Source organism: Entelurus aequoreus, linkage group LG24, assembly GCF_033978785.1.
Source record: "Entelurus aequoreus isolate RoL-2023_Sb linkage group LG24, RoL_Eaeq_v1.1, whole genome shotgun sequence".
NCBI lineage: Eukaryota > Metazoa > Chordata > Actinopteri > Syngnathiformes > Syngnathidae > Entelurus > Entelurus aequoreus.
The window spans coordinates 27,170,853-27,184,520 of record NC_084754.1 but is presented as its reverse complement, the minus strand read 5'-3'; the positions used below and the strand labels follow the sequence as shown (position 1 = coordinate 27,184,520).

Genomic DNA, 13,668 nt, shown 5'->3' with positions numbered 1-13,668 from the left:
AGGGGGGAGGAGGGGCGTGGCCAGAAATGTCAAGCGGTGACAACTGTCCAAAAACATATATGATGACTTCATACCTATGTCATATTCTTTGTCGACTTTGCTGTGTAAAATGCTGAGATGGAAGCGGTTATACAACACTATTCAGTTACTAAACAGCGTCCGTTTTTGTGTCTGTGTTTGGATATTAATGCGACGCCTTTTCCCTAATCGGCCACCGTAGTTTACCACTAAGGCGGTATATAAATACATATATTATAATAAACGTGCGTGTGACGCATAAAGGCAACGACGCATAGCTTGTTCAACTATTTCGCCAGAAGATCATAGCAAAATATTTCATGACATTAAATGTTTGAGTCATACAACATGATACATCACAATTGCCAGTTTCTCTTTTCAACATGTTCGAAAAGGAGTAGGAAGAAGCAGAGCTTATTTAATCCTACCCCTTTTCTTTTACATAACAGTTGCTAAAACTTTTGTTCACTTCCTGTTCTCAATTTATTCACAATATACTCTATAAGTAATCACAATAAAAAATAAATAAGTAAATAATAATTGGTGAAGTAAGTCATATTACATATAATGAGATAAGTAAGATTATTTTTAAAATGAAAGAATGAAAGAATGGATGGATGGAATAAATCCAGAATGTGTATCATCGTTTTTCTTCTGTGTACTTTGTAAATACTTTAAGTTTGAAGAGTTTCTTGAAGTGGATCATATTAGTACATTGTTTGATTGCTTTGCTTAATCTATTCCATAATTTAATTCCATATACTGATATACTGAAGGTCTTAAGTGTTGTACGTGCATACAAATGTTTTAAATTACATTTTCCTCTGAGATTATATTTATCCTCTTTTTTTGAGAAGAATTGTTCTATATTCATGGGTAGCAGGTTATAGTTTGCTTTATGTATAATTTTAGCTGTTTGCAAATTCAGTATGTCGTGGAATTTCAGTATTTTTGATTCAATAAATAAAGGATTTGTATGTTCTCTATATCCAACATTATGTATTATTCTAACTGATCTTTTTTGTAACACCGTTAATGAATGAAGTGTACTTTTGTAGTTATTTCCCCATATTTCTACACAGTAACTCAAATATGGTAACACTAGCGAGCAGTAGAGGATATGAAGTGATTTTTGGTCTAGAACATGTTTTGCTTTATTCATTATTGACGTGTTTCTTGCTACTTTATGTTGTATATTTTTTACATGAGATTTCCAGTTCAATTTATCATCAATCATTATACCTAGAAATTTGGTTTCATTTACTCTTTCAATTTCTATTCCGTCTATTTGTATTTGTGTTTGACTTTCTCTTCTACTGTTACCAAATAGCATTATTTTAGTTTTACTGAGATTCAACAATGTTATTTTTAATCAATTGTGCTGTTTCTTTATAATGCGGTTACCCCTTTCAAAATTGTACTTGTGGCCAAACAAACGTCACATGACTGCAGTACTTCAAGATTGTTTTCTTTTGTTTTACTTTGGCCAAAAATAAAACAAACACATTCTGAAAATTTACATCCATCCATCCATTTTCTACTGCTTGTCCCTTATTATCACAAATAATTATCTTGACAAAACACTTCAAGTTAGTTGAAAATTCAGTGGCAAAATGGCACAGTTTCAAAAACACAACAAAGAAAGAACCCAATGAACTTACATGTTGTCTCTGTATATCTACAGAGCAGGCCTGGGCAAATTAAGGCCCGGGGGCCACATGCGGCCCGTTAAGCTTTTCAATCTGGCACGCTGGACATTCCCAAATAATTTTTTAGATCTTTAAGATGGAAAGTGTAGTTGCCATTATGATGTGCAGTGATGTTTTCAAATGACCGTAAGTCTTGAACTATACAGAGTATTTCAATGGTTGGAATCTGCGCTTTTGCATGATATACTAGTTACTATGGTCATATAATTAGTTACTATGGTAATCCAAGTCACAACAGCTTAGACGAGGCACCAAGCAGTGTGGGTGTGGTTTGTTTCCACCGAGTGTTTCCAGAGCGGCCAGCCTGAAATGCGGGTGTCAGGGACAGACGCAGAGGGAGATTTTTACAACAAAGTTCTAAAGCTTAGTGATATATCAGATGTATCAGATTGTAGGCGTGTGTTTTTTTACCCTTTGCGTTCGTGTTTCACTTCATTGTAAAATATGTGGATGGAGAGAGGGTGTGACGTTCATATGTTGTCAATATTCAGTGTTTTATCGTTCATAGTTAATCTTTTAAATCCCACATTCTTTATTTTCATGTACATTCTGGGTGTCTCATTCAGTAAAAAGATTAAAATTCCATTCCGTTTTCTCAGGCGCTCTGTCATTAAGATTTTAGCATTCAATCAGACATTATTGGGAGGTTTTGTATTAGTGTTCCTAAAAATAGATATACCGGCCCCCGGACACATTTTTTTTCTCAAAATTTGGCCCCCGAGTCAAAATAATTGCCCAGGCCTGCTAAAGGGCCATTTTTAAGTGACAAAATACTAAATTAATAATAGATAATAAAAACTCAAAAAAATAAATTAGGGCCGTTTTTCGATTTGTATTATATATGGCAGATTTGAGAACAAACACAAAAGGGTTGATTTTCATTAAAATATTGCCAAAAAATTGGGTTGCGTGCTGTTTTCCTTTAATGGATTTTTTAAATTTTCCATATAAACACAAAAATCGAATACACGTTCATCCAAAATGCAAAAAGAATTGAAAATAGAATGAACGGAAGATCCGTCGCGGCCATCCGTTTTTCATTTGGAATAAAACAATTATTTTCCATAAAAATACATTTTCCTCAGTTTTTGGTTTGATAATAAAAACAAAAAAACAGAAAATTGATCGTTATCCATTATCCAAATATATTAATGTGTTTGAAAATCAAAAATAGAACTTAAAAGAGCAAGTGGCAAACTATTTTCTCTATTCCCCGTTCAATGTTTGGACTCGATACATTGCACATGCGCAGTGTCTCTTTTCCCGAACCCTGTCTGTGAGTGACCCGATACAAGCATGACAGAAGAAGAGTGATGTGATAAAGAACCAATAAAATATGTCACTTTATTTGTCTATGGACATTTGAAAAATAAAAGGGCACTCTTGACCGCGACAAAATTGTTTTGACGGCACTGACACCGTTCCTGGCATTCATCTTCTTATGTTGTTGTTCCGTACTCAGACGAGGGTCCTGAAAAGAGACACTGCGCATGTGCAATCCACAGGAATAGAGAAGAGAGTTTTCCATTCGTTTAAATTTTCATTTTCAACTTTCAACACATTAATAAATTAGGATAACAGCTAATGCATAACGATCCATGTTTTAATTTTTTATTATCAAACCAAAAAACGGGGACAGTTGATTTTTATGTCAAACATTATTTTTCTGTTTTAAACGAAACACAGATGGCCTTGACGTACATAATTCAAGCAGGTTGAGTTATACTCTATGTCCACTTTTCTTTTTTTTGACAGAGAAATTTTAGGACAGTGAGTGTGCCAAAGCAGACATGTTCGAAGCAGAGGATGTAAAAAACCCAAAACCAGTGAAGTTGGCACGTTGTGTAAATCGTAAATAAAAACAGAATACAATGATTTGCAAATCCTTTTCAACCTATATTCAATTGAATAGACTGCGAAGACAAGATACTTAATGTTTGAACTGAGGAACATGTTTTTTTTTTGCAAATATATTTGCAAAAAATCATTAACTTAGAATTTAATGGCAGCAACACATTGCAAAAAAGTTGGCACAGGGGCATTTTTTCCACTGTGTTACATGGCCTTTCCTTTTAACAACACTCAGTAAACGTTTGGGAACTGAGGAGAGACACATTTTTGAAGCTTTTTAGGTGGAATTATTTCCCATTCTTGCTTGATGTACAGCTTAAGTTGTTCAACAGTCCGGGGGTCTCCGTTTTGGTATTTTAGGCTTAATAATGCGCCACACATTTTCAATGGGAGACAGGTCTGGACTACAGGCAGGCCAGTCTAGTACTCGCACTCTTTTACTGTGAAGTCACGCTGTTGTAACACGTGGCTTGGCATTGTCTTGCTGAAATAAGCAGGGGCGTCCATGATAATGTTGCTTGGATGGCAACATATGTTGCTCCAAAACCTGTATGTACCTTTCAGCATTAATGGTGCCTTCACAGATGTGTAAGTTACCCATGCCTTGGGCACTAATAAAGCCCCAAAACCATCACAGATGCTGGCTTTTCAACTTTGCGCCTATAACAATCCAGATGGTTCTTTTCCTCTTTGTTCCTGAGGACACAACGTCCACAGTTTCCAAAAACAATTTGAAATGTGAACTCGTCAGACCACAGAACAATTTTCCACTTTGCATCAGTCCATCTTAGATTAGCTCGGGCCCAGCAAAGCCGGCGGCGTTTCTGGGTGTTGTTGATAAATGGCTTTCGCTTTCCATAGTAGAATTTTAACTTGCACTTACAGATGTAGCGACCAACTGTAGTTACTGACAGTGGGTTTCTGAAGTGTTCCTGAGCCCATGTGGTGATATCCTTTACACACTGATGTCGCTTTTTGATGCAGTACCGCCTGAGGGATCGAAGGTCCGTATGTGCAGTGATTTCTCCAGATTCTCTGAACCTTTTGATGATATTATGGACCGTAGATGGTGAAATCCCTAAATTCCTTGCAATAGCATGGTTGAGAAATATTGTTCTTAAACTGTTCGACAATTTGCTTACGCGTTTGTTCACAAAGTGGTGACCCTCGCCCCATCGTTGTTTGTGAATGACTGAGCATTTCATGGAAGCTGCTTTTATACCCAATCATGGCACCCACCTGTTCCCAATTAGCCTGTTCACCTGTGGAATGTTCCAAATATGTGTTTGATGAGCATTCCTCAACTTTCTCAGTCCTTTTTGCCACTTGTGCCAGCTTTTTTGAAACATGTTGCAGGCATCAAATTTCAAATGAGCTAATATTTTCAAAAAGTAACAAAGTTTTCCAGTTCGAACGTTAAGTTTATTGTCTTTGCAGTCTATTCATTTGAATACAAGTTGAAAAGGATTTGCAAATCATTGTATTCTGCTTTTATTTATGATTTACACAACATGCCAACTGGTTTTGGGTTTTGTAAAACGGCAGGTTTTACGTTTCATTTATGTCAAGGGAGGAGGAGCCACAGCCTGTATACCGTTTGCTTGCCTAACAGAATTGCTATTGCGACTTCCAGTGGATTTATTTAAAACAGCAGTTTCTTTCTTATACTTGGCAAACTCATCTTGCGGACTGCGGGCCGGATTAAACCTGTTTGCTGGCCATACATTTGACAACCTTGCATTGAAGCCAATCGAAATGGCGAAACCATTTGTGTATACTGGTGGGATTATGTTTATATTTTTTAGACCACTTCTGTGTTTATTTTCACAACAGTGTTTTTTTTTGTGTTGTTGATTTTGTTTATACTGTATATTTTATTCAAAAAAGGTCAGTTTTTTGCTTTTGAAAAAGTATGTCAGTTTTTTTGCTGTTGAAAACATTGTCCTACAGATTTTCCTTTTTGATAACATTTTTAAGGTTTCTGAGTAAAATGTTTCTGTATATGCAATACATACTGGAGAATGTCCCACTTACTGCACTTTTAAAAAGTGAAAGTTAAACTTTAAAAAGTTTAACTATTTAAAGTTCTCAGTCATGTCGCCACTTTGACTATTTATTTTTGTGTGTATGCGTTAACATATTGTCATAGTTTTTTGTCTTGGGACTACAGATGTAAATTAACAACTATAATCTGGCTCATTTGCAGTTAATATATGTAATTTAAATTAATTGTCCTGAATAAATACATTTGAATTTTAAATACTGCCCCTTCATTTAGCCTATTTGGTAATAGGCCTATACCAATATTTTCCATAACTCCCACCCTGTCCATGAAGGAATGATGACAGTAATATTGTCTGAGATGTACATTTCTTTATTGTCAAGTTGTATTAACATTCACAACGTGTGTATCAGTGTAATTGTGCATTAGTGTCTCAACACGAAGCAAACTGTTTTAAGCATTTCATAAACAGCACATTTCTGAAATTCTATACCACAAAATGGTTCAAGTTGTTCCACAACACCAATTTAAGTTTCATCATTTTCATCTTACATAACTAATGACAATGTTTCAAATAGCTTGTTTTTTTGTTTTTTTTTCAAATGGCCTGTCCTGTACTCCAACCATGTCCTGTGGTTGTGAAAGACGATAGAACTACTAGTGCAAAAAGTAGGTAAAATAATTAAGGAGATTGGAAACCCTAAATAGGATAATTTAATTTTTTAAATTTAATTAATTTCAAAACAAATGCAACATCATTTTTGCATCAACAAAAAAGGAGCAGAAAGAACTAAAACTTATAAAATCTTCTTTCTATCAGCACAAAGTCATATACAGTTCCAGTTCATTTAAGCTGTCTGATGCAGCCGTCCTATCATTCTCAGGACGTCAAAACACAAAAATACCTTCTTAAAGTTGATCTGCGACTCGGCAGTGTCATATTCTTGTAACATTGGTCATTTGACATTCTTCCTAAACAAAAAATGGACTCTGAAGTTTTGATTTCCTTCCTCTAAGGTTCCTTTCTAGCTGACTATGGGCATTTACTGGTTATGTATGTACCTGTCCCAGCATTATGGGATTCCGTTTCGCTATGATATTACATAAAAAAAAACAAAAAACTCTCTTGGATAACACTATATGAAATGAAATGAGAGAAGGAACATGCACTCTAGTGTACGTTAACTACAGTAACTGTTGTCGTCATTACCATTTAGTGGTCAATTGTACAGAATATGTATTGTATTGTGCAATCTACTAATACAAGTTTCAATCAATCAATCAGTTTCCACCAAAAAAAAAATCCACTGTCAACACTGCCTGAGCTGACTGGAGGCCAGCATGTATAACTAAGGTTAGCGTTGTTGAAGCTATAAACATACAAAAACTGTGTACTCAGGTTTTATATTGTAATCCCATATGCTTTAGGGACAACCGTTCTGAACAATATGTAGTAATATGTAACAATCCTTATATTTTGTAATAAAAGTATTTACAGCGCTTCCCTATTTCCACATTTTATGTTTCAACCATATTCCAAAATGAAATAAATTCATTGTTGTCCTCAAAATTCTACACACAATACCCTATAATTATTTTCTTATTTAGCAAATGTGTTAAACAAATAAAAATCACATGTACATGATTATTCACAGCCTTCTCTTAATACTTTGTTAAATCAAGTATTTTTTAATACAATGCAAGATGCTTGGCACATCTATCTTTGGGTAGTTTTGCCCACTCCTCTTTGCAGCACATCAGGTTGGATGAGACGCATCGGTTTTCACCCAGGATGTCTTAATACATTGCTGCATTTATCTCTCCATCCGGACTAGTCTTTCAGTTCCTGTCGCTAAAAACCATCCCCCACAGCGTGATGCTGCCACCGCCATGCTTCAATGTAGGGATGGTATTTGCCTGGTAATGAGCAGTGCCTGGTTCCCTCCAAACATGATGTCTGGCATTCACGCCAAAGAGTTCAATTTTTGTCTCATCAGACCAAAGAATTGTGTTTTAAGAGTCTTTCAGGTGCATTTTGGCATACTTTTTTTGTTTTTACCAAGAAATGGTTTCCGTCTGACCACTGTACCATACAGGCCTGATTGGTGGATTGCTGCAGAGATGGTTGTCCTTCTGGAAGGTTCTCCTCTCTCCACAGAGGAATGCTGTAGCTCCGACAGATTGTTGGTCACCTCCCTGACTAGACCAAGATGAATGCAGCAATATACAGAGACATCCTGGATGAAAACCAACACTTTCACTACAACGTGATGCAGTTTGAGAGGTGCTGCAAAGAGGAATGGGCAAAACTGCCCAAAGATAGGTGTGCCAAGCTTGTGGCATCGTATTCAAAAAGACTAATTGCTGCCAAAGGTGCATCAACAAAGTATTGAGCAAAGGCTGTTAATACTTATGTACATGTGATTTTTTATTTATTTAAATAAATTAGCAATTTTTTAAAATTTGTTAAACATTTTTCACATTATCTGTAGAATTCTAAGGACAACAATTAATGGCTGTAACATAACAATGTGGAAAATGTGAAGTACTGTGAATACTTTACAGATGCACTGTATTTATTTCCTGCTTATAGGTGATAATAGTTACTATTTGAGTGTTGAAATATTTGACACATAATTTGATTTCTAATACTGAATATGCTTTAGAGCACATTGTGGTCAGTCAATGTATGAAATACAATTCACCAAAATAGACTTCCCAAACCTAATCTGTCATTAGATTTTTCTGAGACTTCAACAACACATGGTATTTGTTTAACCATTATTGTTAATATTATTTCTTTTAGATGCACACCCTAAAACAAAAATACTATTACAATTTTAAATAATTGTAAAGTACCTTATAACGGTATAAATAATTTTAACTAATCTATTCTACGTTGATTATTTTTTTCCCTTAGTACGTGCCAAACAAGCCTTTGCGATTTCATTTTCAGTTCACGTAATTATCTTTGTAATGTCTTACCAGCGTTAATGCGACTAACAGTCCTGAGCTATTTCTGAGTTTTGCGGCACAACAACTATCTCCTTTCCCTGCTAATGTACCGTTTCACAAGGCAGTCTAACGCAGAAGGATGGTAAAAAAAAAAAGACATGTTTTTTTCATTGTTATGTAATGCCAATGTATTTTTTTGAGCAATTCCTACTGAACATTATCAGCTCCTTTTTTTTAGAAATGAAGTGTTAGCTTGCAGGTCTACTTAACACCAGTGTGCAACATAGCGCTCATGTCTCTGTGTCGGAGCACTCTCCTGATGCCAAGCATTTGCGGAGAATCTTTTGGTAGAATGGAGAGAAGACTAGCTTATTGAAGTTGATGAGGTGACTGAAGCGAATTGCAAGTTCTTTCAGTTCCTTGTTGACTGGTGCGAGACCTCCAGGCAGAGGAGGGTTCTTGTGTTGACCGAACTCAAGGAATGCCAAGAGGTAGTTCTGAATCCTGGAGTCTGCAAGAGGGCAAAAATGATAGAACAGTCAATTCAAGGCCCACAAACTTCCCCCGTTACACAGAAATCCCAAACATTTTCCACATTAACCTGCATGCTTGCAGCACAATATACCAAGTCAAATTCCCTGTGTGTTAAAAATAACTGGCCAATAAGGCTGATTCTGACGATGCATGACATTATCAGTGCCAGTGTATCTATACAATCAGAGGCGTCAAAATGTGTTCTGTCATTTAAATATATATATATTATATATATAAACAACAGATGATGTGGTCCTGATGGCTTCATCTGGCCAGGATCTTCAGCTCTCACTGGATCGGTTCGCAGCCGAGTGTGAAGCGACTGGGATGGGAATCAACGCCTCCAAGTCCCAGTCCATGGTTCTCGCACGGAAAAGGGTGGAGTGCCATATCCGGGTTGGGGAGGAGATCTTGCCCCAAGTGGAGGAGTTCAAGTACCTCAGAGTCTTGTTCACGAGTGAGGAAAGAGTGGATCGTGAGATCGACAGGCGGATCGGTGCGGCGTCTTCAGTAATGCGGACGCTGTATCGATCTGTTGTGGTGAAGAAGGAGTTGAGTTTACCGGTCGATCTTCGTTCCCATCCTCACCTATGGTCATGAGCTTTGGGTTATGACCGAAAGGACAAGATCACGGGTACAAGCGGCCGAAATGAGTTTCCTCCGCCCGGTGGCAGGGCTCTCCCTTAGAGATAGGGTGAGAAGCTCAGTCATCCGGGAGGAGCTCAAAGTAAAGCCGCTGCTCCTCCACAACGAGAGGAGCCAGATGAGGTGGTTCGGGCATCTGGTCAGGATGCCACCTGAACGCCTCCCAAGGGAGGTGTTTAGGGCACGTCCGACCGGTAGGAGGCCACGGGGAAGACCCAGGACACGTTGGGAAGACTATGTCTCCCGGCTGGCCTGGGAACGCCTTGGGATCCCCCAGGAGGAGCTGGACGAAGTGGCTGGGGAGAGGGAAGTCTGGGCTTCTCTACTTAGGCTGCTGCCCCTGCGGATGGATGGATGGATGGATGGATGGATGGATGGATGGATATAAACAACATCATATCTGTGAAAGTTCAATCGTTAGGTTGCTTGAATTAAGTTAATTATTCAATTAATTAATCATCAAATAAGACTAACTACACCCCATTTCAAAAATGCAAAATGGTTCGTTCCGCGTGAATAGCGGAAAACCCAGCATAAAACACTTAAGTCAACACAGTTTTCATAAAGTCATCTAAGCTCATCTTCTAGCATTCACCCACAGTGCCAAACATTTGGGAACCAGGATGAAGTGATACAAGTAAAAATTAAATAAAGATCTGGCAGCATAGGAGAAAGTTATGTACAAGTTTCACTTTTGTATCTATCTCATTGCACATGACTATGATGCGTTCAAAGACACGCGATTAGATTTTGAAACAGGGGCTTCACTAGTTAAGACAGCATAGATGCACTAATAAAATAATCATAACAATAATGATGTATTATTATGACTTGTATTATCCTCTGACGATAATCTCTACTTTACACTTTAAAGTAAAGGGAAATTTGACATATTTATAATCATATTTAAGTGAATAATGATAGTTTTTATGATTACTTAAAATCGTATGCTGGTTGGTCACTTTTTTGACACTTTTTTTTAACAAAACCAAATTATTTAGTTGTTTTTTTAATCAAGATATATTCTAAATATGTTAATACCATCTTTAAAAAAGTATTTGGGTTTTTACATGTGTTTCAAAAAGCTAATTTTAACCAAAATACAATTTGTATTTTAGTGCGTGTAAACATACCAAATATGTGTATAAATTGTGGCGATGTTGGGTTTAGGGTGGGATTGGGAGCCACCTGGGGCCCAGAATTTGGTGCCTGTGACTGTACAATACTTGTCAGACAGGGATGATTGCTTACAACACAACTATAGGGAACGTGTCAGAATCACATTTGCTACCAGCTGTTAGAGCTCTGATACTACAAATATGCGCTTCATTCATTAAGGGTGTTACAAAAAATATCAATTAGAATACTACATAATGTTGGATATAGAGAACATACAAACCCTTTATTTATTGAATCGAAAATATTGAAATTCAACGATTTGGTGCAATTGCAAACAGCTAAAATGATGTATAAAGCAAACTATAACCTGCTACCCAAGAATGTTCAGCAATTCTTCTCAACAAAAGAGGAAAAATATAACCTTAGAGGAAAATCAAATGTAAGTTAAAGTACCAATGATTGTCACACACACACGAGGTGTGGCAAAATTATTCTCTGCATTTGACTCTTCACCCTTGATCACCCCCTGGGAGGCGAGGGGAGCAGTGGGCAGCAGCGGTGGCCAGGACCAGGATTCATTTTTGGTGATTTAACCCCCAATTCCAACCCTTGATGCTGAGTGCCAAGCAGGGAGGTAATGGGTCCCATCTTTATAGTCTTTGGTATGACTCGGCCGGGGTTTGAACTCACAACCTACCGATCTCAGGGCGGACACTCTAACCACTATGCCACTGAGTAGGTAATAATTATGATGAACATCTTGAACCTTTTTTTTTGTTAGTTTTTTTTAGATAAAGATTATTTACGTATTTAATATTTGTTGGCTTGCTATGATATATTATTTATTTATTATTTACTCACTGTTCTGTTACAGAGAACAATGAAATGGGATAAAAATGCTATGGTATGAAAAGGGGTAGGATTAAATTAGCTCGGCTTCTTCCTACTCCTTTTTGGACGTGCTGTTATGAAACAACTGAAAATATGTGATGAATTACATTGTGTAGTATGCATGTTTGAAATAAACTGAAACTGAAGTGAACTTCCAAAAGTGGAAAGTTGTTGTCGACTTTGCCCCCTCACCATTGAGTGCTCTTTGTACAAACAAACAAAAAAATGTATAGGGGAAAGGAGCTTACTTACCCATCAGCTTGCGGACTGTGTTATCCGACTGGATAATGGCTGAGATTTGCCCCATCAAAGTGTTTTTCCGGTCAGTAGATAATGTGGCATAGCCATGTTGGCTTAAACATTGACTCAACTCCATGCACAGTTTCTCCCCAGTCGTCGCTAAGGCCTCTTGCAGACTGAAGGACCTTGGAAAAAGCCATACGATATTGGCATGAAGCAACAAATCACAGTTCTAGTACTACTAAAAGAATGCAAAACACACATTTGATTTTTTTTTAAACATCAAATTGTAGCTATTCTGGGAAGACGGGATGCACAACATATAGTGTTATAAAACACTGGCCAACACAATTATTGTGCCTTTATAAAAATATCAAAGCTTAGTTTCGATTGACATTTCAATTAATCAATCATTAATCAAAGTTTACTTATATATAGTCCCTAATCACAAATGTCTCAAAGGGCTGTACAAGCCACAACGACATCCTCTGCTCAGATCCCACATTATAGTACTACAACATACTACAAGTTGGTATATACATTTCAAATAAATCCAATGACGATCATTGCAAATATCAGGCAAAATAATAAACATATATTTAAATGAATACCATGTAAAACTCTAAAGTTGTTTGCCTCTTAAGTTGTATAATGCATTCAATAAATAATTGCCCACCTTTAAAGTAATTTACATCAAGGTCAAAACACAATACCCAACAAACTGGGAAGTTTCTCAAATTCTGGAACTTTACCATAGTGAACATTTCAATGATTTATAGAGCAGGGGTTTTCAAAGTGTGAGACATGCCTCCCATGGGGGGTACCAGAGCACTTCAATTGAGATGCAAGATGGGTTGGCATTGGCGATTAAAATATGACAGAAACCCCCTTGAAAACTGTAGCTCAGCCTTAAGCCTACCAGTCACCAACAGAGACCAGTAGAGAACTCTAAGGCATGGTGTGGACAAATAGGTAAAACAATGACCTGTTCTTGCTGCAGAACCTACATGGCAGATTGATTGATTGATTTAATTCCTTTTGTACACAGTGAGACTTAACCTGCACAATTAAAGAAAGTTATTGGAAGAAACTGACTAAGGACAGCACCAAACTCGTTTCAATTAATTTAATTAAATGCTTAGGTTTTTTTTTAGCATGAGATAATGTAATATACTGACTAATAACCTTTATGTGGAGAGGCATTACAATAATGGCTATTGTCTTATTGGGACACATTGTTTTCCTGGTTGCGTGTTCAAGGTAATATGGAAAAAACAATTATCTAACCCTACAAGATCCATCCTTTCGCAATGAAATTCAACCACTTCCCGCAAATTATGCAGCCTTGCAACTTTGTCATTTTTCTCCAACAGAAAAATTTGTTCCCCAAATGTGAACGTCAATTGTCCAACATTTCAAAATAAAAGCATGCCTTTAAAATAACACTGTTATACCACAGTCACGTGTAAAAATGGCAGCAAACGAAACATGTAACAGGCCCTGACGTGGGACCTGAAGTGGAGAAGAGAATCCCTGCTTTACCAACTACTGACGGTCCCTGACACAAGGCTGAAGCCTAGAGGTGACAGAGCTTTCGCCGCTGCTGCTCCCAAGCTCTGGAACGACCTACCTCTGAGTGTTAGACAAGCCTCCTCTCTTCCTGTTTTTAAATCTCTCTTAAAAACATACTTTTATTCCACTGAG

General features: G+C 37.1%; 1 protein-coding gene across 3 annotated transcripts in view; it reads right to left on the bottom strand.

The window, feature by feature from the left end:
• Positions 1-5,936: 5,936 nt before the first annotated feature.
• tcp11l1 (t-complex 11, testis-specific-like 1) overlaps positions 5,937-13,668 on the bottom strand; it is a 26,083-nt gene continuing 18,351 nt past the window's right edge. For all 3 annotated transcript variants that reach the window (XM_062035198.1, XM_062035199.1, XM_062035200.1), the window contains 2 exons: positions 11,977-12,149; positions 5,937-9,046 (listed from right to left, as the gene is read on the bottom strand). In XM_062035198.1, coding sequence (XP_061891182.1) covers positions 8,826-9,046; positions 11,977-12,149 — 394 coding nt within the window. In that variant the 3' untranslated portion in view covers positions 5,937-8,825. The remainder of the gene's footprint in view (positions 9,047-11,976; positions 12,150-13,668) is intronic.